The following is a 25905-nucleotide window of genomic DNA, read 5'->3' on the forward strand; positions in this document are numbered from 1 at the left end:
TATACACTAAACCCCATCACCAACCACAGGTTCAGTAAAAGTAATGAGAGGCTTGTGAACAAAGATCACATACATATTTGATTATTAATGATACAAATATTGCAGTGCATTTTGACTGATACTCCTATTGGGCCATTAATGGGGAGAAATGGGAATGATCTGGATCTCTCCTCTGCAAAGTTAAATACTATTTGCAAGACCCTCACAACCACTGATAAAGATTCTAATCACTGAAATGAAGTATTGTGTCCTCTCAGATCAGGAAAAAAGCATATATTTTCCTATCATTTAGATATTTAATCACTGACTTAGGAGAACCATATAAGGAACTATATTCACTTACCATAGAAGATTAAAAAATCAAGAGACTCCATCCATTCTCTTACCCCCTAAACCTATACATCTACCAAAGATTTTCATAACTCAGCCCCTAGATACCCATTTTCCCAAACACTTCAAACATTATCCCTTACAGAAACACAATAACTGATGCACATCACCTCCCCAATTTCTGAAAAAATGATTCCCCTGATTTTTCCTTTGAATACATTCTCCTCCATGAATTTTCTGGAAATTGTCAAGCGGTTTCGTTCCTCTAATAAAGACATTTCCCTCTAATTACATGTTTGTTTTTTGGTTACTTTTTTTACTTTATTTTAAAAGAAGCTTTAGGTAATCAAAATGTTACATAAAAAATAGGGGATTCCCATATACCCCAACCCCCTCTCACATTTTCCATTATGAATAACATCTTACATGAATATGGCACATTTTTATAAAAATGATGAACAAATATCAAAACATTGCTACTAACCATGGTTAAGAGTTTTCATTTTGGTTTACATTTTGCAGTGTAAAATTTTATGGGTTTTGAAAAAATGGATAATGGTCTGTATCCATCATTGCAATATCATGCAGAACAATTCCAATGTCCATTTATAATGCTCCATTTTTAAATGCCCTGTGTTCCATCTATTCTTGCCCCCTCCCTCAGAACATCTGGTAACTCCTTCTCCATATCAATGCTACAAGTTCTTCCACTACTAAATTAATAAGTCTAATTTGGTCCATGGTTACATTCCTCTTAGGTTGCTCATTCCTCAGTCCTGAGGATTTTGGAATGGTGACACCTGCCCTGCTTCAGACTGAAAAGGGGCTTACACATATGGGAAAGATGGAAAGAACAGTTTTACTTGCAGTTTTACTCTGCTTTTTAGAATGGGTGCTGTCCATCATCATTTGTTTAGTCTTGGGCAAGGCTGATGAACTGGAGAGTAGGTGTTGGCTGCAACAGTGCTGATTCATGGTTCAACTGGCATATAAACAGACTGAAGATTTAAGTCTCTGGCACCTACATTTAATATATATAGTACTAATTATAGGTGCAAATACAAGGGGAAGAAGAATCTTCTGAGGGAAATGATAAACAAGCCTTACTCTGTTACAGTGGTGAAATAGGTTGTCAAATATTCCAAGGTAAGGCACAGTGGTGGGATGCTGATTTAATGGGGATCTATTTTGCTTATACTATCCAGGTGTCTATAGAGCCCTCAGGGACACCCCAGTTTGACGTTTAAACCTCACCCATTCACTTTATCACAGATTCTCCTCAAATTGATCATTGGCTCACCACTTTCTACTCACTTTTCATCCCCTGATAACCTACATTCAAGACTCTAGCTCTGGGAGTCTGCTCAATATGCATAGCTCATATCAGTGAGATAATGCAATTTCTGTCTTTTAACGACTGGCTTACTTCACTCAACATTGTCTTCAAGATTCATTCATGTTGTCTCATGTGTCAATACTTCATTCCTCTATAGGGCAGAGTAATATTCCACCACATGCATATATATTTTATTTACCCATTTATCCATTGATGAAAACTTGGGTTGCATCCATCTTCCAGCAATTGTGAATAATGGTTTGTTGAACATTGTTGTGTGTATAGGTTTGCATCCTTGCTTTCAATTCTCCTAATGGAATTGCAGGATCTTATGACAATATTATTCTTAGTTTTTGGAGGAAGTGTAAATCCATCCTTCCCTGTGGCTGCATTTCACACTCCCACTGGCAGTGGATGAGTGTTCCTATTCCCCCACATCTCTCCAACCCTTATAGTTTTGTTTTGTTAATAGTAGTTAGGCTAATAGGTGTAAGATGCTATCCCATTGTAGTTTTTGATTTGCACTTCCCTAACAGCTTGTGTGGCTGTTTGGGATTATTTATGAATTCCAAAAAGAGATGATGTTTGTAAACTGGTCTGTACCTGTTGGTTTGATTACCCTTTGATTATATTAGATTCAGATGAGACATGTGACTAAATTTTGTTAAGATTAAGGATTTAATTCAGCTTCATCATTAGAGTGGAACTCAGGCCCTGAAAAAACAGACTCACACAAAAGTAGACATACAGAAGAACACAGAGGAATAGAGATGGTGCAAAAACACAGAAGACACTCCAGGAAGAAAGATGAGCCAGATAATCTATACCTGAAGTTTTGAAGAGAACAGAGTAGCTGATCTCAGGAAGAAATGAACCTTGGGGAGAGATGAGCCTTATGCCAACCTACAGTTGACATCAGAAGCTGGGACCATGGAGCCTTAACAAGAAGGAAGATTGAACCCTCAATGACACTGCTCACCACCTTGTTTCAACATGTGGCAAGTGACTTTGGGTTAGAAAGCACCTCTTATGATACCTTGAGTTGGACTCTTTAGGGCCCTTTGACTGTAAGCTTCTACCCCCAAGTAAATACCCTTTATAGAAGCCAAGAGGTTTTTGGTGTTTTGTATCAGCACTCTTTTGGCTAACACAGCTGGTGATTTTGGGCATCTTTTCAAGTAATTTTTAGCCATTTTTATTTTTCTATGGAAAAGTGTCTATTCAGATAACTTGCTCAATTTTTAAATGGGTTGTTTTTATTTTTGAAATGTATGATTTCTTTATATATGCTGGATATCAGGCTCTTATCATATAAGTGTCTTCCAAGTATTTTCTATGGTTGAGAGGGCTGCCTTTTCACTTTCTTGACAAACTCCTTTGAAGAAAAAAGGTTTTAATTTTCAGGATACCTCACTTATCTATATTTCTTTCACTGCTTATTCTTTGTGTTTAAAGTGTATGAAATCATTACCTCTGAGATCTCATATCTTGACTGTTACATTAAGGTCTTTGATCCATCTTTACTTAAAATTGTATAGGGCATGAAATAATGATCCTCTTTTGTTCTTTAAGATATAGATATCCAGTTCAAGTCCCATTTACTAGGGAGACTGTTCTGTCCCACTTGAGTGTGCTTGGTGGTCTTGTCAATTATTACTTGGCTGTGTATGTGTGGGTCATATCAGGACTCTCAATTTGGCTCCACTGGTCAGTATGTCTATCCTTGTGAAAGTATGATGAAGTTTTACCACTGAGGATTTCTAGTATGTTCTAAAGTTAGGTGGTATGATTCCTCCAATTTCGATTTTTTCAAGTTGTTTTAGGCTAGTTTGCACCCCTTGCCCTTTCAAATAAATTTGATAATTGACTTGTGCATTTCAGCAAAAATTTCTGTTGGAACTTTTATTGGGATTGCATTGAATTTGTTAATTTGTACAGGATAGACATCCTACTGATATTTAGTCTTCCTATCCATGAGCATGGGATTTTTCCATTTATTTGGATCTTCTTTAATTTCCATTAGCAATGTTGTGTAGTTTTCTGTGTACAAATCCTTTACATACATAAATTTATCCCTAGATATTTCTTTTTGTTGCTGTTATAAATGGTAATTTATTCTTGATTTCTCCCTCAGATTGCTCATTATTATTTTACAGAAATGCTATTTATTTTTGTGTTCATCTTATATCTTGCCAGTTTATTGAACTAGATTGTCAGTTCTACAATCTTTTTTGTGTATTTTTGGGACTTTCTACATAGAGGATTTGTCATCTGCAAATAGTGAAATTTTTATTTTTCCTTTCCAATGCGGATTCATTTTCTTTCTTTTTCTCATCTAGGTGCTCAAGTAAGTACTTCTAATACAATGTTAAACAAGAGTGGCAACAGTGTGAATCCTTGCCTTTTTTTAGATCTTAAAGGTAAAGCCTTTAACATTTCATCATGGAGTATGATGTTAGCTATGGTTTTTCATATATGTCCTTTATCATGTTGAGGAAGTATGCTTCTAAGACTATTTTTTGAAGTGTTTGTCATCAAAAATACATGCTGTTTTGTCAGTTGCATTTTCTGCATCAATAGAGATAATTGCTTCATTTTTTTCTTTGATGTGTCAATGTGGTGTATTATATTGACTTTCTTCTGTTGAGTGATTCTTCCATACATGAGATAAAACCAACTTGATCATGGTGTATAAATTGTTGTGTGGTGGATATTATTTGCAAGGATATTTGGACATCTCTGATTAGTTCTTCCATGATGTGTGACTCCTCTTACATTTTAGTTTGTTCATTAGACTGGGCCTTGAATTCTGGTTTCTTAATATGGCTTAAATTTTTTTGCTGATGTCTAGAAATCAGTTTATTTAGAGATTCTCAGTTGGTTAGTTCTCTTTCTAGTCTGGGGATTTATTTTTGTTTGGTTTTCTGTTATGAGTCTCTTTTTTAAAAAGATTTAAAAATGAAAATAGGGAAAAATAAAAAAACTAAGAGAAGTGGAAGAAAAAGAAATACAAAAACAGGAGAAGGAATGAAAATGAGGAAGAGGAGAAGAAACAAATAGTCAAAACAAAACAATACAAAAGGAAACAAAAGTTTGGTTCTCCCTTTCAGACCACCAGATGCACTCAGACTGCCTGTTTTGGGCAAATTGACCACCCCACAAAAATATAAAAAAACAGGCCTCCAACCTCAGGCCACCAGGACCTCACTAGTCTACTCTTATCCAGCTGCTTTTGCCTGCCAATCAATCCACCCACAGCTAGCTTCTCTGCCAGAACCTAAAGAAAAAATGTTTAAAAAACTTTAAAGAAAAAGAAACAGGAAAAAAAAAACCCCACTTTTGGCTAATTTCCCTCAGCTCCCTCATGTTTCATTCAGCTCTATTTACTCTAAGCTGGCTGGGTATAGACCCACCTGTATGATTACCCCTCAACAGATTCTGTGGTCCCTTAGAGCTGATTGTGTGGCTTCCCATCACCCAGGGTCAGATATGTGAATCTCTATTACTGTATAGAAAACAATGTGGTTTCCTTGCTGTGTGAGATCTTTAATGTCCTTTAAGATAAAAATATTGACTGAATACTTTCACATGTAAGTGACATTCATGAGATTTCTTTCCAGTGTGAGTTCCTTCATGTTTTTTAAAAGAAGAGTGATGAAAGTGGCCTTTCTCACAGAGATGACATTCATGGGGCTTGTCACCAATGTAAGTTCTTTCATTATGTTTTGGGGAAGAGGATTGAATAAGGCTTTCACACAAAGATGACATTTATGGGGTTTTTCTCCAGTGTGACATTTCTCATGGTATTTAAAGGTAAGAGGATGCAGTGATGACCTTCCCACAAAGATGACATTTATGGGATTTCTCTCCAGTATGAATTCTCTCATATCACTGAAGTTTAGAAAGTTGACTAAAAGCTTTCTCACATAGATGATATTCATGGGTTTTACTTACCTGTGTGAGTTCTTTCATGTTGTTTAAGTTTAGAATGTTGACTGAAGCCTTTGCCACATAGATAACATTCATGGGTTTTCTCTCCAGTGTGAGTCTTCTCATGTCTTTTAAGGGAAGAGAAATTAGGGAAGCATTTCCCACATAGATGACACTCATGGGGTTTTTCTCCAGTGTGAGTTAATACATGTTGTTTAAGATTAGAAGATTGACTGAAACCTTTGCCACATAGATGACATTGATGGGGTTTTTCTCCAGTGTGAGTCCTCTCATGTTGTTTAAGGGAAGAGCAATCAGTGAAGCATTTCCCACATAGATGACATTCATAGGGCTTCTCACCAGTGTGAGTTCTCACATGTTGTTTAAGGTTAGAATGTTGACTGAAGCCTTTGCCACACAGATGACATTCATGGGGTTTCTCTCCAGTGTGAGATCTCACATGTTGCTTAAGTTTTGAATGTTGACTGAAGCATTTGCCACATAGATGACATTCATGGGGTTTCTCTCCAGTGTGAGTCCTCTCATGTTGCTTAAGGGAAGAGGAAACAGTGAAGCATTTCCCACATAGATGACATGCATAAGGTTTCTCACCAGTGTGAGATCTGACATGTTGTTTAAGGTCGGAATGTTGACGGAAGCCTTTGCCACACAGATGACATTCATGGGGTTTCTCTCCAGTGTGAGTCTTCTCATGTCGTTTAAGATAAGAGGAATCAGTGAAGCATTTCCCACATAGATAACATGCATAGGGTTTCTCACCTGTGTGAGATCTCACATGTTTTTTAAGATGAGAAAGTTGGCTAAAACCTTTGCCACACAGATGACATTCATGGGGTTTCTCTCCAGTGTGAGTCCTCTCATGTTGTTTAAGGTGAGAACACTTACTGAAACCTTTGCCACATAGATGACATTCATGGGGTTTCTCTCCAGTGTGAGTCTTCTCATGTTGTTTAAGGGAAGAGCAATGAGTGAAGCCTTTGCCACATAGATGACATTCATGAGGTTTCTCACCAGTGTGAGATTTCTCATGTTTCTTAAGGTTAGAATATTGACTGAAACCTTTACCACATATATGACATTCATGGGGTTTTTCTCCAGTGTGAGTTAACACATGTTGTTTAAGGTTAGAAGATTGACTGAAACCTTTGCCACAAAGATGACATTGATGGGGTTTCTCTCCAGTGTGAGTCATCTCATGTTGTTTAAGGGAAGAGCAATGAGCAAAATATTTCCCACAAAGATGGCATAAGTAGTGTTTCTGGGTAGTTTGAGTTCTTTCATGTTCTCTAAAATGAGAATAGTGACATTCATGAATCTGCTTATGCTGATTGATAGCTGAATGGTCCCTGTGTAATTTTGCCATTGGACTCCTAAAATATGGCTTCTTTGCCTTGCATATTAAAGCATATTGAGTCACTGTGGATCTGTCAGTGGTATCTTCTTGCAAATGATTGCACTTGAAGGAATTCCTTTTAATGTCAGATCTCTGCTGTGGGGAAATAGATGAGAGACTGTAAAACATTTGTCCATATACATTAATTTCTTTATTTCCCTGCATATGAATTCTAGACTAATCCTTCACTGAGAGAATCCAATTAAATGATTCCCTTGCTACATTCATAAATACATTATTCTCCATACACAGAGATATTCTTTATTATAGCAATCCAATTTCAGATCTGATATAGTTTGACCTTCATTATGTATTAAAGATTATGTATGTGAAACCTGTTTATGCAATTCTTTTTAATGTTTTCTCAGGTTAGGGGTTTTGGCTTAGGTTAATTTTCCCTAAATTCAAACTCAGATTTTTTGCTGGATTAGCATTTAATTTCAAAATTGATTACAACTACGGTACTTTACTGAATTGCTAATTTATTCCATCTTCAGGTATCTATGTAGTAACTAGGGTTCATGCAATGAAGCTTACCAATGACATGATTTCAGAAGTGTCTTTCCTACAGATTGGTGGGTGGAATATCATTTCTATCATTTCCCATTTTTTAGAGACACTTTTGCAGCCTGTAATAATTGGGGGAAAAATTACATGTTAGAGTAGGATTTGGGGCATGAAAATGTTTGAAATTTTCAAGTATTTCTCTCAGTATGTTTCCAACATTCAGAATTATCTGGAAAAGAGTATAAAGTTGAATACTTTAAATGTAAAAAAATATTATACCCATATATAGTCAGCAAAACTGCATATATGACTTTTTTGTTGAAACTAAAAAATGTATGTTAATACTACAAGATGTTAAAATCAGGCAAAAAACATTATGCTATGTGAAAGAAACCAGATGCAAAATACTATATATGATTCCATTTCTATAAATGTAAATATAAATCAATGTATAAAGAAACTAGTTTACTCATTATGTAAGGCTGGGAAGGATTGCTAAAGGGAGTGGAGATTTTCTTTTTGGAGTAATAAAATTGTTCAAAAATTTTTTTATGTTGATGAATGCACAACATTTTGGTTATACTAAAAACTATTCATTATATACTTTGAATAGATTGTATGGTATATGAATATATCTTAATAAAACTGTTTAATAAATAATCAAAAATAGCCAGAAATAGCAGTTATGTACAACAGGTGAAGCATAGATAAATTGAGAAGTGAAGAATCTTCTTGTGTGTCTGGATTTTATTACAATTATTGAAATAATGAAAATGCTCTAATTATATTAGTGATGCTTCAGAGAAAGTAAAGAATCCTGTTAATTCTTTTTTTAAAGATTTATTTATTTATTTATTTCTCTCCCCTTCCCTCACCCTGAGCAGGCTGCACTTTCTTTCGTGCTGGGTGACTCTCCTTATGGGGCGCACTCCTTGCACGTGGGGCTCCCCTACGTGGGGGAGACCCCTGCGTGGCAGGGCACTCACTGGGTGCATCAGCACTGTGCATGGGCCAGCTCCACATGGGTCAAGGAGGTCCGGGGTTTGAACCGCAGACCTCCCATGTGGTAGATGGACACCCAAACCACTGGGCCAAGTCCACCGTCCTGTTAATTCTAAATAGGAAGAAATCTATGTTTCCACAGTGACTGAATACTTTTTAAAACAATTCAATTTTATTGATACATATTAGTAAAACATATGATCTATTCAGGGTATACAATCAATGGTATTTGGAATAATCATATCTTTGTGCATTCACCACTTCAATCATTATTAAAGGAGTTCCATTATTTTAATAATAATAAACATAAAACAGAGAAAAGATTTATCACCTCTCAATCTCTCTATGCTTCGTGAGATGCATTTCATGCTAAAAAATCCAATAAACAAATTCCATCAGAATTATCTAAATTCTATCTGGGAACGTGTATATGCAATTTTAAAAAAATATTCTGAAAACAAAGCATAGTCCTTGGAAAAGAACACTTATTTCACAATGGCTAATTATTTATCCATTCAAAAAGTATTCATTGAGTTCACACTGCACTGAGTGTTGGAAACGAAGATTCACAAAAGATATTAAGTTGTGGTCAAGATTAAATTAAATTGGGTTGAAATAGAGGTAAGTTAAAGGAACAAATTTCATTTAGGCAGCTGTATGTGTTATAAAATAATATATTTAAATTATAATATATAAAATAGAAAAAATGCTTATATGATAATATGGAAAAGCTGATCTTGATATTTGAATTAATAAATGGAAGGTGATTTATAGTAAATATATAGGTAAATACTAGATACATAGGTAAGATAGATGGTAAACAGAGATAGATATAGATGATAAATACATTTTTAGATTCTTACCCACTGAGACCAGGTGATTGATATTCTCCAGCATCACTTCTCTGAATAGCTTTCTCTGGGAGGAGTCTAGCATGTCCCACTCTTTCTGGGTGAAGTCTACAGCTACATCTTTGAAGGTAACTAACTCCTAAAAGATCACAGAAATTTGGGTTCACATGGGGCTATCTGTAACAATGTCCTGAGTGTGATGTTCAAATTAACAGCACTAACCTCTCGAATAAACTTACATGTTATATTGAATTCTCTTAACCATACAAACTCTTTCATATTTAGTGATTCACCATTTTGGCCAAGGTCTTTTTCCAAATGCATCACTAGTTGGTGCTTCCTATTAATTCCTTGGTACCAGGGAGTCTCATCCCTGGAATTCATGCCCCATGCAGGGGATAAAGTAGTGCTTTTATTTGTTCATCAGTCGTTTGGCATTTTGTGTGTTTTCTTTTATTAGGCATTGCTTATGTACTTGAGAGATTTTTGCCTGTTTGAGAATATAGCAGGAATCTCCAGGATGGGAGATTAAAATTTTGTTATTGTGTGGGTCTCTACCCACTTAAGATAATATTCTATGCCTACTGGAACACATATTCCAAAGGGACATGTTCCAGGTGCACCTTTCCCCATTCCCTACACTTACAACACCCAGCATCAGTGACCCTCTCCTGCCATATGTGCCAAAATAACTATCCCACAATGCATTATCAACTACAGTCCTCCACCTCCCCAAAGTTAACCTGTTCCTTACTCCTGTCCTCCTCTCAATTCCATGGAGAGCCCAAGCTGTCCTTCAACCCTTCACATACTCACATTCCAGTGCCACTGACCCCACTCACACTATTTCTCCACCATTAGCCCATATTTTGCCAAACCAAACCCATCCACCTTATCATAGTTACTCCCCAGATTGAGCATCTCCTCACCACTCTCTACTCCCTTTCTATTTCCTGGCAAACTATCTTCCAGAATATATCTCTGTGGGTCTGTCAAATATCCTTAATATCACTGAGATCATGCAATATTCCTCTTTTAGTGACTGGCTATATCACTCAACATAAAGTGTTTGGGATTATTCCATGTTGTCTCATGTGTCAATACTTCATTCTTTCTTACAGCTGAATAATATTACATCATATTATATATCATATCTTGTTTATTCATTCATCCCTTGATGTAAACTTGGGTTGCTTCCAACTTTTCAAAGTAGTGAATAATGCTGCAATGAACATTTGTGTGCATATATATGTTAATGGCCCTGCTTTCAATTCTTCTGGGTATATTCCTAATATTGGAATCATTTGCTCATATGGCAGTTCGATACTTGGCTTCCTGAGGGACAACCAAACTGTTCTCCAAAATGGCTGCACCATTCTACATTCCCACTAGCAGTGGATGAGTGTTCTTATATCAATTCCCTCACATCAGTGAGAATTACCTTGCAACATATGACAACCAATTTCCCCAATGTAAGGGAGGTAGATTCATTTATAATTTCCCTAAACACGATTCTTCTACCCCTTTTGGTTGAGCCAATGAACAGCACCTTACCAATTAAATATATATGCCTGAGACTTGAATCTTCAAACTGTTCATATGTCACCTGAGCCCTGAATCTTAGCAGAGGTGCAGCCAAGACCTAATTTCCAGTTCATGAGACTCACATATGACAGCTAACATAATGTTGATGCATGCTAGAAAACCCCATCTCCCCAAACAGGGAGGATATACAACTGCAAGCAAAACAGTTTCTTCCACCTGTTCCACAAGATCTAAGTATCCTCTCAATCTGAAGGAGATTGGAAATTGCGATTGCATAATCCTCAAGATTGAGGAATGAATAAACATAAAGGGGGAATGCAACCAAGGACCAAAGTAGACATTATTATTGTAGCAATGGAAGAACTTGTAAAATTGACATAAATATAGTAGTTACCAGAGGTTCTGAAGGGAAGAGAAGGGAAGAATAGGTGGAAAATAGGGCATTTTAAGGCTATTAGAATTGTCCTTCATGATATTGCAATGGTGGATACAGGCCTTTAGACATTTTTTCAAAACCATAAAATTATGTGGTGCAAAGTGTGAACATTACGGTAAAATATAGACCTGGGTTAGTAGCAGTGTTTAAATATTTATTCATTAGTTGCAGCAAATGTACCACACTAATGTAAAATGTTAATAGGGAGAATGTGGGAGAGGGAGAATTGGGGTATATGGGAATCTCTTATACTTTCTTTTACTTTTATTATTTTTTTAAATATTTATCCACCTCCCCTTGTGGCTTTTTGCATGCTGTCTGCTCTCTGTATCCATTTGCTGCTCCCTCTTCTGTGTTTTTGCTTGTCTTCCTTTTTTTTGTTTGCATCACCTTGCTGAGTCAGCTTTCCATGGCACTTGTGAGCCGGATTGTGCTACATGGTGTCTATGGGCCGGGTGACTCTCTGCAGCGTGCGGGCGAGCCTGCTTTCACAAGAAGGCCCTGGGACATGAACCCAGGGCCTCCCATATGATAGACGGGAGCCCAACTGATTGAGCCACAGCCACTTCCCTCTCTTATACTTTTGATATAACATTTCTGTTATCTAAAACCTCTTCAAAAATAAAATTTATTATCCAAAAAGAAAAGTTAAAAAAAAAACCACCCAGCACTAAAAAGCAGAGACTGTGCATGTAAAACTCTATGTGTGTGGGCTTCCAGTATAATTATTATTAATGCTGAACTGTCATCTGCCATTCTGATATGCTCACAGTCACATATACACTTCGAATGCATAAAACTCTATAGTTAAAGAATATCACATGAAATACATGATATACACCTGGAAACTTCACAATAAACTTGTAATTATGACTTCTTACATCTGATTATAAAGCTTTCACTCAAGCATTCATAACTAAAACAATCTTTCCCACCAATTTTAAGTTAACTTACAGACATCATCAATATTATTTTAACTGTCCTGTAAGTTTGAAAGTATTTCAAAATAGTTTTTAAAAGAAAATGTGTATGTTTAGATTATAAATGTATATATAACATCATTTTGTTTTCATTTATAACATTTTTAAAGAATATATTAGCATTTTGACAAATCCAACCAGCTAATGTGTGAAGTGCTTTCTGCCCAAATTAAATTCACATGTCTATTATTCATGAAAATGGCAGGGAGCTCTGAAGCAATTTCCAGAAATATGCAGAATAGTTTTCATGCAGAACTCAGATTCAATAAGATCTGCTTGCTTCAACTCTACATATTTCAAGTATTCACTATACTGTGAAAGTATAGATGGATCAGGGTCACAAGCCATGAATTTCTGAAACCACTGTACTGAAACTGGCCTTAGACAGACCAGTCCTATGGTAGGGAACTTTATCAATCTCAACATTTTCTGGGGACTACAAATATCAGTTTTCATTGTCTCTCCTGTTTCTTCATGTTTTCTGTCTGATAAAGATTAAGAGAAGCCTCTTCTTTGCTTCTGATATCTACAAATCTTCAAAAATTTTCACAGGGACATAAATTTTATTCTGCTTATGATATGAAATCTGAATTCACAGCCACAATAAAGGAAAAAGTAATTTCTAAACATTGCATCCATTTATAAAATTTGTATAAATTTGATTTAGAAGAATTGAAGTTGGGAAATTTGGAGAACAGTGGTAAGGAGAATTTCTGACTATTTCAAAATGAACAACTATATTCTATACAAACTTTAAAGACAACTAAAATTGGGGAAAATAAATAAATGATTCCTCATTTCCTTTTTTTATGTAAAGATTTTACTTTTTTAATTTATTTCTCTCCCCTTCCACTCCTCCCCCCTCTTCCCTCCCCCCCCCCCCGCCCCCCGGCATTGTCTGCTCTCTTGTGTCCATTCACTGTTTGTCTGCTTGCATTCTCAGTGGCACCAGGAATCTGTGTCTCTCTTTCATTGCATCATTTTGCTGCAACAGCTCTCTGTGTTCTGGTGCCACTCCTGGGTAGGCTGTGCTTTTTTCACATGGGGCATCTCTCCTTACAGGGCACACACCTTGCTTCTGGGACACCTCTATGTAGGGGCTTCCCTGTGTGGCATGGCACTTCTTGTGTATGGAAGCAATGTGATGGGCCAGCTCACCACACTGGCCAGGCAATCCTCGGTTAGAATGCTGGACTTCCTATACGGTAGGTGGACACTCTATCTGTTGAGCCACATCTCCACCTCATTTGCTTTTATTCCCTAAGCTTCTCTTGTGCTTCTGGTGAATATCCTTAGCGTTTCACCGTAGTATCTATAATGTTGCATTGATTCAATGCACCAGTTTCAAATTCAGCCTCTTTTTTAACTGTAATACTTACATTCTTACTCACCACTATCACCTCTAATTACTGCATGCTAAACCAATTTCAGACACTAGCAAGATTCATGAATATATTATTTCTCTAATGAGGCCATAGGTTGGGAGAGAAAAAGAAAACATGTCTTATCTTTCAAGAGAATACACAGCCTTTGTGGAAGCTGGAAACAACTATTGTAATGGTTGGAAGTTTACTTATTGATCAGTCCCTAACTTACCATAATTCTAGAGTCCTGTATAATAATTTAAGATCAGTCCCTAACTTACCATAATTCTAGAGTCCTGTATAATAATTTAAGACCAGATCCTTGAATAACTCATGAATGCACTTGGATAATCCATGCCAGTAGGAGAAATCTCCCCATTTGCTGTCAAAAGAGGTGCAATTTCAGTTAAAGAATTCCAAACTCACCTGTGATTCCATTGTCAATACCTCAGCTGGAATTTATCTTCCTCTGGAAAATCCAGACAAGCAGAAGGAGAGGAAAGCTAAGAATGGAGAAAGAAGCCTTAAGAGTCAAGACTTGACCACAAATTCCAGGTCCAATTGTCATGAATGCCAAACACTTCACCTGGTAATAACCCCAGCCCAGTCAACAAGAGGAACATGAAGTGTCCTCCAAGGGAAATAAAGGAAGGACTTCCCTTTCTGAGGGCCAAGCAGCCAGAGGTCTTGTCTTCCCCAGCTAATAAAGATGATATGAATACCCTCATTGTACAGGTAAGAACATGAAAATCCATTAATTTTATTAATTAGCCCAAGATGTTCAGAGATTTTCTTTTTTTAACCTTTAAAAAATATTTAGATTACATAAATGTTACATAAAAAATATAGGGTATTCCCATATGCCCTGCTCCCCACACCACCAACATTTGCCCCCATTAATTACATCCTTCATTAATGTGGTCATTCAATGCAATTGAACACATTTTAGAACATTGCCACTAGGTATGGATTATAGTTTAAATTGTAGTTTACACTTGCTCCCACAAAATTCTGTAAGTTATGTCAAGATATATAATGGCCTATATCTGTCATTTCAATGTCATTCAGGAAAATTACCAACTCCTGAAAATGCCCCTGTCTTATTTCTGTTTTCCCTCTCCCTGACCTCAGAACTTCCAGTGGCCACTGCCTCTACATCAATGATATAAGTTCTTTCACTGTAGAATCACATTAAGTCTATAGTAGAATACCAGTTAGCCAACTCACTCTAGTCCATATTTCATTCCCCAATCCTGAGGATGCCTGGATGGTGGTGCTCACTCTAACTCTAACTGAGAGGGTTTCCCATATGGCTGATGGATGGGACTCACTTGCAATTGTAGACTCTCTTCATTACTTGGTATGGTGGTTGTCCATCATCAAATCCTTGTTATTTGTCCTGGGTGTATCCAATGAACTGAAGCATAGGTGTTGTAACTCTGGTGAGGCTTAGGGCCCAGGTGGCACATGGACAGTCCAATGACTCAAGTTTGTCAGATGTACACCTAACAACTCCAACACTAAATATAGGAGCAAACAGAAGGGGCCAAAGAGCCATGCATAGGGAAACCACAACTGAGTCCAATTCTGTCACACTGTGGGGCACAAACCCCAAAGTAGGGTCCCCTGGCGAGGTACCAACCTCATAAGGTATCTACCCTGACTATAGTGCCTATGTGTCTCCAGAGCCCTTAGGAGACCTGCTATTTGGGGTAGTGTCTAATCTGACAATCAATGAGTGTTCCACATGATCTTGCAATGATGGATATAAGGGATGTTAAGTTTCATCAATATTTATGAAAGTATATGGTCCAAAATATAAACCATCATGTAAACCACTGGCCATGGTTGGTAGATATGTTTCAATATTTGTACAACAGTTGTAACAAATGTACCATCCATGTATAAAATACTATTAATAGGGGAAGGGGAAAATGGGGAGGATGTTGGCTATAAGGGTGTCCCCTTTATTCTGTATGTGACACTGATGTCATTGTTATGGACATTACTATGGAATTCTTATGACTCTAGCAATGGAAGAAACTGTGTCATTGATGTGGAGACTGTGACAACCAGTGGCTGAGGGCAGAGAATGGGAAGAAGAGGTGTGAAATGGAGGCATTTTTGGAACTTGGCGTTGTCCTGAATGATATTGCAGGGAGAGATGCAGGACATTATATACACTGGCATATCTCACTGAATGGACTGGGAGAGAGTATAAACTTCAATGTAAACAATATTCCATGCCATTTGGCAGTGCTTCAAAATGTATTCATCAAATGCAATGTATGTGCCATGCTGATGAAAGAGGTTGTTGATGTGGGAGAAGTGGGTGGGTAGGGAGTGGGGTATATGGCATCCTCTTCTTTTTTTAATGTAACATTTTATTTAATCTATAAATCTTTAAAATATAAATTAAAAATCTATTTAAAATTAAAAGAAAATCAACTGAAAAACTTATGAACTTATTTTATTATGGGATTGATCAATTCAAACTCTTCATCAATTGTGAGGGATCAATGGTTCCCTCAAGCAAATCTAGTCACGAAAATCCCCTGCATCAATAAATAGCATAAGTATATAGGTAATAATGTTTTAGTCATTTCCCACAATCCTCATAGGATTAGAAGGCTCAGATGATGGAGAATGAAGGAACTGGGAACAAAATACATCTGAACAGTTTGAAGTGATCAGTGAAATCTTGCCCTATATTAATCATCATCAGCTACAACATCTCTAGATTTCATATTTATTTGAGAAAATGTGTATACTCTAAATTCTCCTCTAAACTATCATTAACAATTATATCCAATTCATGGATAATTAATGAGAAGGCATCATAAACAGAGCTAGGTTTAACTTAGCTATTTGTACCTGAAGTCCAAGAAGAAAATGGTTGCAGTCAATATGCTTGGAGAATCACATATTTTTAAAAATTTAATCCTTACACTAACCCTGCTGATAAATGTTAATTTACCAATTTAACAAGTTTCATAAAGAGAGGTTCAGAAAGAAAAATATGACAAACTTACTTGGCCAGAAAAGGAAGCTGGAGTTTGAATTTTTTCTTCCTGTATCCCAATCTCAAATAATGCAAGTGTTGCATGCCACTCCTGGGTATTACCTGGAATGTCACCACTCATATAAAAAATCAGACCCTCACCATGTTTTCAGAGTATTCTCTTTATATAGTCTGTAACCACAGTTATACCCCAGGCCCACAATTTCCTATCACAAGGAAAACTCCATTGCATTGGACCCAGTTCCAAAATATCAGATTCTAACTCACTTAATGTCTATTACCAATCAATCCAAACATATTTATTTCAACATATTCTTCCTGAGAATGACATTCCTGATGTTGCTTTATTTACCTTATCTGTCAATAAATATCTTACTATTTACTACTCCTACCCTCTTAGGAGGTGACTGTTAATTATGTCTTGTTTTTACTCATCTGACACAGCACATTACTAATCTCTTGTTTTAGGTCTCAATGCAGAATCACTACTCCAAGTGCTTTCAAATACATCTGGGAAACAGACTATAGCTTGAAAATTGAGTCAATTTTCCATATTCCATAATCACTTCACATACTATAGTTTTGAACATCACACACTCTCACATTTCATATTACCTTCTAAAAACCAGTTGAATGATGTAATTTGAGAAATCACTTCAATTCAACACCATAATATTCCTGGATTCACTATTTCCACATTCACACCCATTAGTTAATCCTTCTCTTTCATGAAGTATCGCATCACCTGATTGAATGTCTCCAACTGAATTACCATCTTTCCTGTTTCTTCCTAAAATCTTTACAAGCAACATCTGTCTCTTTTCATAATCATCTTATCATTTAACATCACTGTTTCTCTTCTGTTAAGAATGAAAATGTAACTTGTGCCCATTTCCTCTCATTCCTGATATCTTCCTCCTCTCATAATCAATCTGCATGAGCATTTTACCCTGTCACCACACAGCCTAAAATGATGACTTAATAACATCACTGTCTTCCTCTTTAAAAATCATGCTATCATCTCCAGTAAGCTCCCTATGAATAAATCCAGTTAGTGTACTTCATTCTATAACTTGGAATTAAAGAATCAGACCTTTTAAGAACTTTCTTTTCTCTGGGCTTCTCTGAGATCTTAGTCCCCTGAATATATTCAAACTAGTCTAGTTATTTCTTCCTTTTGTGTTCTGCATGCTACTCTTTAAACTATATTATTAGAACATCTTCATACTCAATTGTAGCCCCTTTCTCTCCCATTTCTGTAACTGTCATGATATTCTCAAACATTTATTCAATTACTTCCATTTATTGCACTCTCAGCCCTAAAATGACAATGAAGACCTCTATTTTCATAGACAGAGATTGATTAGATCTCCTGCAATCCACCTTCCGATAAAATCACTTTTTCTCCCTAGCCTAGTTTAGTGTGTCTTCCTATTCTACTGTGCCATGTGATGATAAGTGGACCATTCTGGTCACCTTCAATTTGTCAACCGAGATGGACTGGTGTCCTCATGATAAGGGCACTGCTTTGTCTCCAAAGATTAGATGTTCATAGGTTTTGGCTATGTAGCTGCCAGAGTATTTTATTCTGAGACTTGGAACATGAGTTTCTTGCCCTGGATATATAGGATCCCTAAAGGAGGCAGGAAATGAAGGGAAACATGTTCTCTTCTTTGTATTGTGTGTGAAGTTGTACTGTCTTTTTCAGCAGCACAATAGCTCTGGCTGAAGCTGTAAGTGGAAATTTGTCATGCTTGGTTTTGGGGAGGTGTTACTTATACAGGAGGTGTTACTAACATTGGTTGCTTAGGTTTCTTGGAACTTGCTTAGCCAAACTATTGAAGTGAGAAATAACTAGAACTCTGAGGGAAAAACAGAGCGACCTAACAGGTTGCATTATTAATCATCGTGAACAAGTTGGGAATGAACTGACAAGTGAATGATCTCTCTTTGTAAGTAAATCTTGCTTCAGTATGCATTAAAGGATGAACAGAAATGACCAGCACAAGCATCCTTAGAGTACAATACTGTTCTGTAATTGGATCTATTCTGAAGAAGGTTATGTTAATGTGATGAGATTCCTTAGATTCAATATTTTATGGAGTTAGTCCAAAATAAAAATCTTGAGAGTTTGTTTCAGTCATGGCGTACTGCCAATTAGTCAGGACCTATATCCCCAACACTTTAAAGTAAAAAATGGCAAGGGTTCACCACACTAATCAGGAAAGGAATTAAACCATTAAACCAAAGCAGGAGCTAAATAGCTGCAAGGACGGGTTAATAAAAGTCAGAAAAATCCTCCCTGTTTCTTTTTGCACTGATGTTTTATTTCTGATGATGTTTTAGGTACCATCATTTCTAATACATTGATACTTGAGATTGTCACAATTCCAGTATCACCTCCGCTGCCAGTTAAGAGTGATAGAAATGACCCTGAATTACCATTAGATCCCTCAGAAATTATCTCCCTACCCTACACTCAGAGGAATGGAATGTTTGTCAGGATGCCGCTACGTTAGAAGAGCAAACTCAGGGCCAATTCCCTGTTTGACAACTACCTGCAGGATTGGATGAATACGGAAAACAAAACGGCTATCTATATACCTATATTCCATTTTCAATAACAGACCCATATAATTGGAAAGATTGAGTTCCTTGCTACAGAGAGGACACTAGAAATGTAGAAAATCTTTTCAAATCTATATTTGGAACCATCAGAACAAACTGGGCAGATATCAAATCATTACCAAATATAACTGTAACCTCAGATGAAAAGCAAATTGTACTAGAAAAGGATCAAGATTATGCAGAATTTTAGCCAGTAGTAAACCTCACAAAGCTGCTCATGCCCTTGGGAGTCAGACAGTTCAAATAACTGACCCCAATTGGAGCCTGAATGAACAAGGGGGTTGAAATAAACTGTATAATTACAAAGCTTGCATAATCGTTGTGCTCAGGAACAGGGTCCCCAATTGGAAACTGAAGGAACAATGTCAATACTCAAGATGGACAATGAACCCAAAAGTGCATGATTCCTAAAAAAACTACTTTGAGGCACCTACTATTCAGATTGTCAATTGCCAAACATAAAGAAAGGATTTTGAGATGATGATGTAACTAGAAAATGACCTTGAATAAAAGGGTCAACTTGGACCAGCAGAATATCTCAGTCTACATATAATACCAGGAGTTAAAAATGCTTTTTGACCTGAATGAAAGGGGGAAATGGAAAGGACAAATGAGTTTATATAGCTATGAGTCTCCAAAAAGAGACAGGAGGTTATCAGAGGGGTTGCCCTTATGCACACCTCAGCAGAGTCCCAGAGACAGATAAAGTAGATACAACCTCAGATATTGGTTCTTCTAAGGACTACAGAGACTGACAGGTTCTATGGTCATGGCAGATGGACTTCAGTACCGTCAGTTGGCCCTACTTTGGAGTTTGTATTTCTGTGTGATGGAGCTGGACTCAGATGTGATCTTTGTTCACAAGCCTCTCCTGTTACTTTTACCGGAACTGTAGTTGGTGCTGAGGTTTAATGTATACCCAGGGGAACTGAATCTCTGGACTGAGCCTATACAGACTTCAGCTCCTACACTCTGGTTTATTGGACTTACCCCACTTAGCTAATATGGAGATGAAGAAGGTCAACCACTACACCAGGGAGCCAAGAGTGCCTACAACTGAAAGCAGACTTGCATCCAGCATCCATGTGGAATCTAATCCCCCTCTTGAAATAGAAGTAGAGTGGACATAACCATTCTAGGGTACACAGGATGGAGGAACAGAGTATGGATTAGAATGGACTTACTGATATTCTATTCATGAACTATTGTGATTAGTAATAGAAGAAAATGTGGCATTGGTGTGGAGAAAGTGGCCATGGTGGCTGCGGAGGGTAAGGAGTGGGAGGAAGAGATAAGATGTGGGGGCATTTTCGGGACTTGGAGTTGTCCTGGGTGGTGCTGCAGGGACAGTTACTGGACATTGTATGTCCTCCCATGGCCCACTGGGTAGACTGAGGGAGAGTGTGGGCTATGATGTGGACCATTGACCATGAGGTGCAGCAGTGCTCAGAGATGTATTCACCAAATGCAATGAATGTCTCATGATAATGGAGGAGATCGTTGTTATGGGGGGAGGAGTGGGGCAAGGGGGGTGGGGGTATATGGGGGCCTCATATTTTTTTAATGTAATATTAAAAAATAAAGACAAAAAATTAAAAAAAAATTTTAATTAAAAGAAAAAAGGATTTTGAGAGCAGCAAGAGGAAAACAATGTATTACTTACAAGGGAGCTGTAATAAAGCTAAGTGATTTTCTGTCTTCAGAAACTATGGAGTAAGAATGCACAAAATGTTTCAAGTACACAAAGAAAATTCTGTCGGCCAAGAATTCATTATGTGGAAAACTATCCTTCAGAAATGATGAGTTTAAAGTTTTTACAGACACTCAGAAACTGAGGGTATGTTACCAAGAGACAAAATCTATAAGAGATATCAAAGACTGTGTTACAGCCTGAAAGGAGAAGACAAGGAAAAGAGCCTTGGACAAGACTGTAGAAATGTAGAACATAAGTAAGAGAAACTAAAAGGGTTAAAAGACAGTTAGTAGATAAGAGTATTACAACAGAAAGCAAAAGGATAAAATGTACAAAATAAGTAATGCTTTTAGAGTAGTAACACTGAATATGTTGACTCCCCAATTAAAAGACGTAGACTGTTAGGGTGAGGTACAGGAGTCTTGTATGGTGTTATATATGTTAGTTTTATAAGTCCATAACTATTACTATATATGTATTGTTTATTTATGTTTATGTATGAGTGATATACTTGAAAAAAATTTTTTAAAAAAGAAAAGAAACTCCTCCATTAGACCATGCATACATTGGTGGTGGGAATGTGAAACAGAATGGTTGCTCTGGAAATTAGTTTGGCAATTTCTTTTGAAAAAACCTAAGCTTGCAGCTACCATATGTCCCAGCAATCACACTCTTGGGGAATTCATCCCAGAAAAATTAAAACTTATGTTCACACAAAAATCTGAACACATATGTTAGTAGTAGTCTTATTTTATTAGCCAAAAACTGTAAACAACCTAGATGTCCTTTAAAAGGGTAATGGTTAAACAAACTATACTTGTGTTGTATACTTCCATTCTATAGAATAAAACTAAAAAATAAACTAAAACAATTACTGATACATGTAAAAACTTGGATCAATCTCCATGGAATTATGGTGAGACAAAAAGTGCTATTCAAAAATACCACATATTGTAAGATTCCATTCATATAATTTGCTTGAATTTATAGTACATGGAACTGCCCATTTTAAAAATATAAAATACAAAGAACTATTATTAAAGGAAAAATAAGCAACCCAGAATAAAAATGGGAAAGATGTGAATAAACATTTTACCATCCTCAAAAATAAAGAAAACAAAATGAAATGAAAATAAGCACAATCACATGAAAGTATTTTTAATATTTCATGTCAGTAATATTAAAATGCAAAACAGTATGATTCACATCTGACAAATTCATAAATTATCAGTTTTTCATAACCTTTTGTGGGAATATAGAATAAATGAAATTCTCTTTCTGAGATTTATATTGTTGCATCCATTTTGTAAGTGACTTGGCAATAATATGTGATTAAAGTTGTGCATATTCTATAACCTGGCCAAAAAAACAGACATAGATAGAATTAATTTTTAAAATAAGCCATCTTTTCTTTCTACGGAAGACTCACTTTAGATGCAAGGATACATTAAGGTTGAATGTGAAAGGTTGGAATAAGATATTCCATGCTACTAGCAATTAAAAAGAGAAGGTGTAGTGATACTAATGTCAGATAAAATTTATTTTACTTGGAAATCTGTTATAAGAGATGAAATATGGTACAATATATTAATAAAAGGAGCAATTTACCAAGAAAAATAACAATAATAAATATTTATCCACCTACCATAGTTTACCAAAAATACATGAGGCATACACTAGCCAAACTGAAGGGGGAAATAAATGTCTCTACAATAATTCTTAGACTTCAACACTGTCAGTCAGCATTAGATAGAACATCTAAACAGAGGATAATTAAGGAAACTGAAAGCTTGCCTAATGTGATAAATGAACTAGGTCTAATAGATATTTATAGAACATTACACTGCAAAACAGCAGGCTATATCCTCAAGTGCTCATGGATCTTTCTCCAAAATAGACCAATATTGGAACATAAGTCATATCTCAATAAACTTAAAACCATTGAAGTTATCCAAAGCATTTTCTTTGATCATAGTGGAAAAATAAAAGAAATGAATAAGAGGTATTAAAAAGGAAAATTAACAGATATATGGACAGTAAACTATATACTCTTAAATAAGCAGCAGTTTAAAGAAGAAATTGCAAGAGGAACCAGTAAATACTTCAAGACAAATGAAAATGAGAACACAAGGGTTCCAGAAACTAAGGGTTCCAGAAAAGGGAATGGTAGGAGGGATATTTATAGACTTCAATGCTCACTTTAAAAAAGAAAAGAGAGTGAAAATAAAAGATCTAACTGCACACCTGGAGGAATTAAAAAAATAATAGGAAATCAATTCCAAAACAAGCTGAAGGAAAGAAATAATAAAAATCAGAGCAGAAATAAATGTAATAGAGAATTAAAAACAATAGGGAAAATCAACAAAACCAAAAGTTGTTTCTTGGAAAAGAACAAAAAAATCAATAAACCCTTCACTAGATTAACAAAAAATAAATAAAATCAGAAATGAAAAGGGGGACATTATCCCTGACACAGTAGAAATAAAAGAGATTATAAGAGGATACTATCACACTAAAAACTGTATGCCAACCAACTAGAAAAACATTGATGAAGTGCACAAATTTCTAAAAAACATGAACAAACCACGCTGAAACTAAAAGAAGTAGAAGACCTCAACAAACAAACAAAAAAAAAGTGAAATTGAAATAGTCATCAAAATTATTCCCAGAATGACAGTGGTTGAAAGGGAAGGCCTAAGAACATTTTTATTACTAGAAAGAAAGCTAAAAAAAGTAACTGTATAAAATAGTGAACTCTCATGTAAAATATGAATGAGTAACATTGCATATATAGGACTGTTTTAACAAAATATAAATACAAATGAACTGGAGAGAAGGAAACAATTGCAGCTATGTGTATCAGGGGAAGCATAGACAGAATGAGAGGTAATGAGTTTGGTGTGCTTGGTTGGTTTTTGTTTTTTAGTATTATTATTATCAAAATAATGAAAATGTTCTGGGAGTGACTGGAGTGATAAATGAAAAATAGAGTAAATAGCACTGATTGTTATCTTTGGTTGGACTGATATTTTATAAACATGAATAAATAAAACTGATTTGTTTAAAAAATTTCCAAAACTGAAAAGTCCAAAAAAGATGGCTTCATAGGTGAATTCCAGTCATCACTTAAAGATGATCTAATACAAATATTTCTCAAAATCATCCATAAAACTGAGCAGGAAGTAATGCTCCCCAACTCACTCTATGAAGCTAAAATTGCCCTAATACCAAGGCTTGGTAAAGGTATTATGAAAAAAGAAAATTATTGCACGTGTTCTTTAATGAAAATAGATGCAAAAATCCACAAAAAATACTTGCTAACGAAATCCAAAAACACCTGTAAAATATGATACATCACGATCAAGAGAGTTTTATATTGAGTATGCAAGGTGTTTCAACATAAGAAAATCAATCAATATAATACAGCACAACAATAAATTTAAAAAGAATTAATGCATTGTCTTCTTATTTGATGCAGAAAAGGCATTTGACAAAATACAGCATCTTTCCTTGATAAAAACACTCCAAAAGGTAGAAATAGGAGGAAACTTTCCAACATGATAAAGGGCATATATGGAAAACGCAGAGGTAACAATGTACTCAATGGTGAAAGAGAGAGCTTTTCCACAAGAATGCCGATCTTCCCACTGTTATTCAATATGGTGCTAGAAGTTCTAGCTAGAGCAATTAGGCAAGAAAAGGAAGTAAATAGAATCCAAATATTATACAAGAAGTAAAACATTATTTGCTGTTGATATCACCTTATCATTAGAAAATCCCCCAAAATCCAACAACAAAACAATTGGAACTTATAGACAATATCGTGGGAGGATTCAAGATCTATATGCAAAAATCAATAGGTTTCTATATACTATTAATGATTAATCTGAGGAGGAAGCCAGAAAAAATTTTTGATTTACAATATTGACTAAAAATCAAATATTTAGGAATAAATTTAACCAAGGACATAAGAACCTGTATTTAGAAAACTATAAAACATTGCAAAGAGAAATCAAGGATGATCTAAATAAAAGGATATTCTGTGTTCATGGTTTGGAAGACTAAATATCATTAAGAGGTCAATTTGATCTGAACTGATCCACAGATTTAATGCAATTAGAATTGGAGAAGTCAATTACCAAATTTTTATACAAATGTAAAGCCCCCAAATAGCCAAAAATATCTTAAAGATAAAAAAGAGTGAAGTTAGAGATTCCCACTTCCAAACTTTAAACATATTATCTAACTTTCAGTGGTAGAAAAGTCATGGTACTTGTATAGACAGAAAACCTGACCAATGGGTCAAATCAGGAGTTCATAAATATACCCACAAATCTATGGTCAAGTGATTTTTGACAAGAATGTTGAACACACTCATAATAGATCATAATTGCCTATCTATCAAATGGTGCTGGATAACTGAATATCCATATCTAAAAAAGAGGGACTTTATCTCATGCCTTATAAAAACTTTAATAAAAAATGGATCAAGACCTAACTATAAAGAAAAAGAACTATAAAACTCCTAGAAGAAAATGTGGGGAAACACTGTCAAGAGCTTGTGGCTAGTGATGGTTTCTTAGACCTTACACCCAAAGCACAGCAACAAAAGAAAAACTAGATAAATGGGACTGTCTCAAAATTAAATACTTCAGTTCTTCAAAAAACTGTCAAGAAAGTAAAAAGGCAGCCTAATCAATTATTAAAAATCTTGTGAAATGTCATCCTGATGACATTTTTTCCATAGTATATAAAGAGATCACATAATTTATCAACAAAATGACAAGCAACCTCATTTTAAAAATGGACAAAATAATTGAACAAAAATTTCTCTGAAGTGGAAATAAAAATCATCAAAATACATGAA

The 25905-nt window shown here is 35.8% G+C and overlaps 1 protein-coding gene across 7 annotated transcripts in view; it reads right to left on the bottom strand.

Moving 5' to 3' along the window:
* Nucleotides 1-621: 621 nt before the first annotated feature.
* Nucleotides 622-25905, bottom strand: part of LOC101432025 (zinc finger protein 596-like) — an 80497-nt gene continuing 55213 nt past the window's right edge. For 3 of the 7 annotated variants that reach the window (XM_058299335.1, XM_058299331.1, XM_058299330.1), the window contains 4 exons: nt 14122-14198; nt 9383-9509; nt 7548-7639; nt 622-7106 (listed from right to left, as the gene is read on the bottom strand). In XM_058299335.1, the coding sequence (XP_058155318.1) occupies nt 5613-7106; nt 7548-7639; nt 9383-9509; nt 14122-14133 (1725 nt within the window). In that variant the 5' untranslated portion in view covers nt 14134-14198 and the 3' untranslated portion in view covers nt 622-5612. Of the gene's footprint in view, nt 7107-7547; nt 7640-9382; nt 9510-14121; nt 14199-15026; nt 15216-16727; nt 16820-25905 lie in introns of all 7 variants that reach the window. The other 4 variants (XM_058299333.1, XM_058299332.1, XM_058299334.1 and 1 more) reach the window with 2 other exon arrangements.

This window comes from Dasypus novemcinctus, chromosome 6 (genome assembly GCF_030445035.2).
Source record: "Dasypus novemcinctus isolate mDasNov1 chromosome 6, mDasNov1.1.hap2, whole genome shotgun sequence".
Taxonomy (NCBI): Eukaryota; Metazoa; Chordata; class Mammalia; order Cingulata; family Dasypodidae; genus Dasypus; species Dasypus novemcinctus.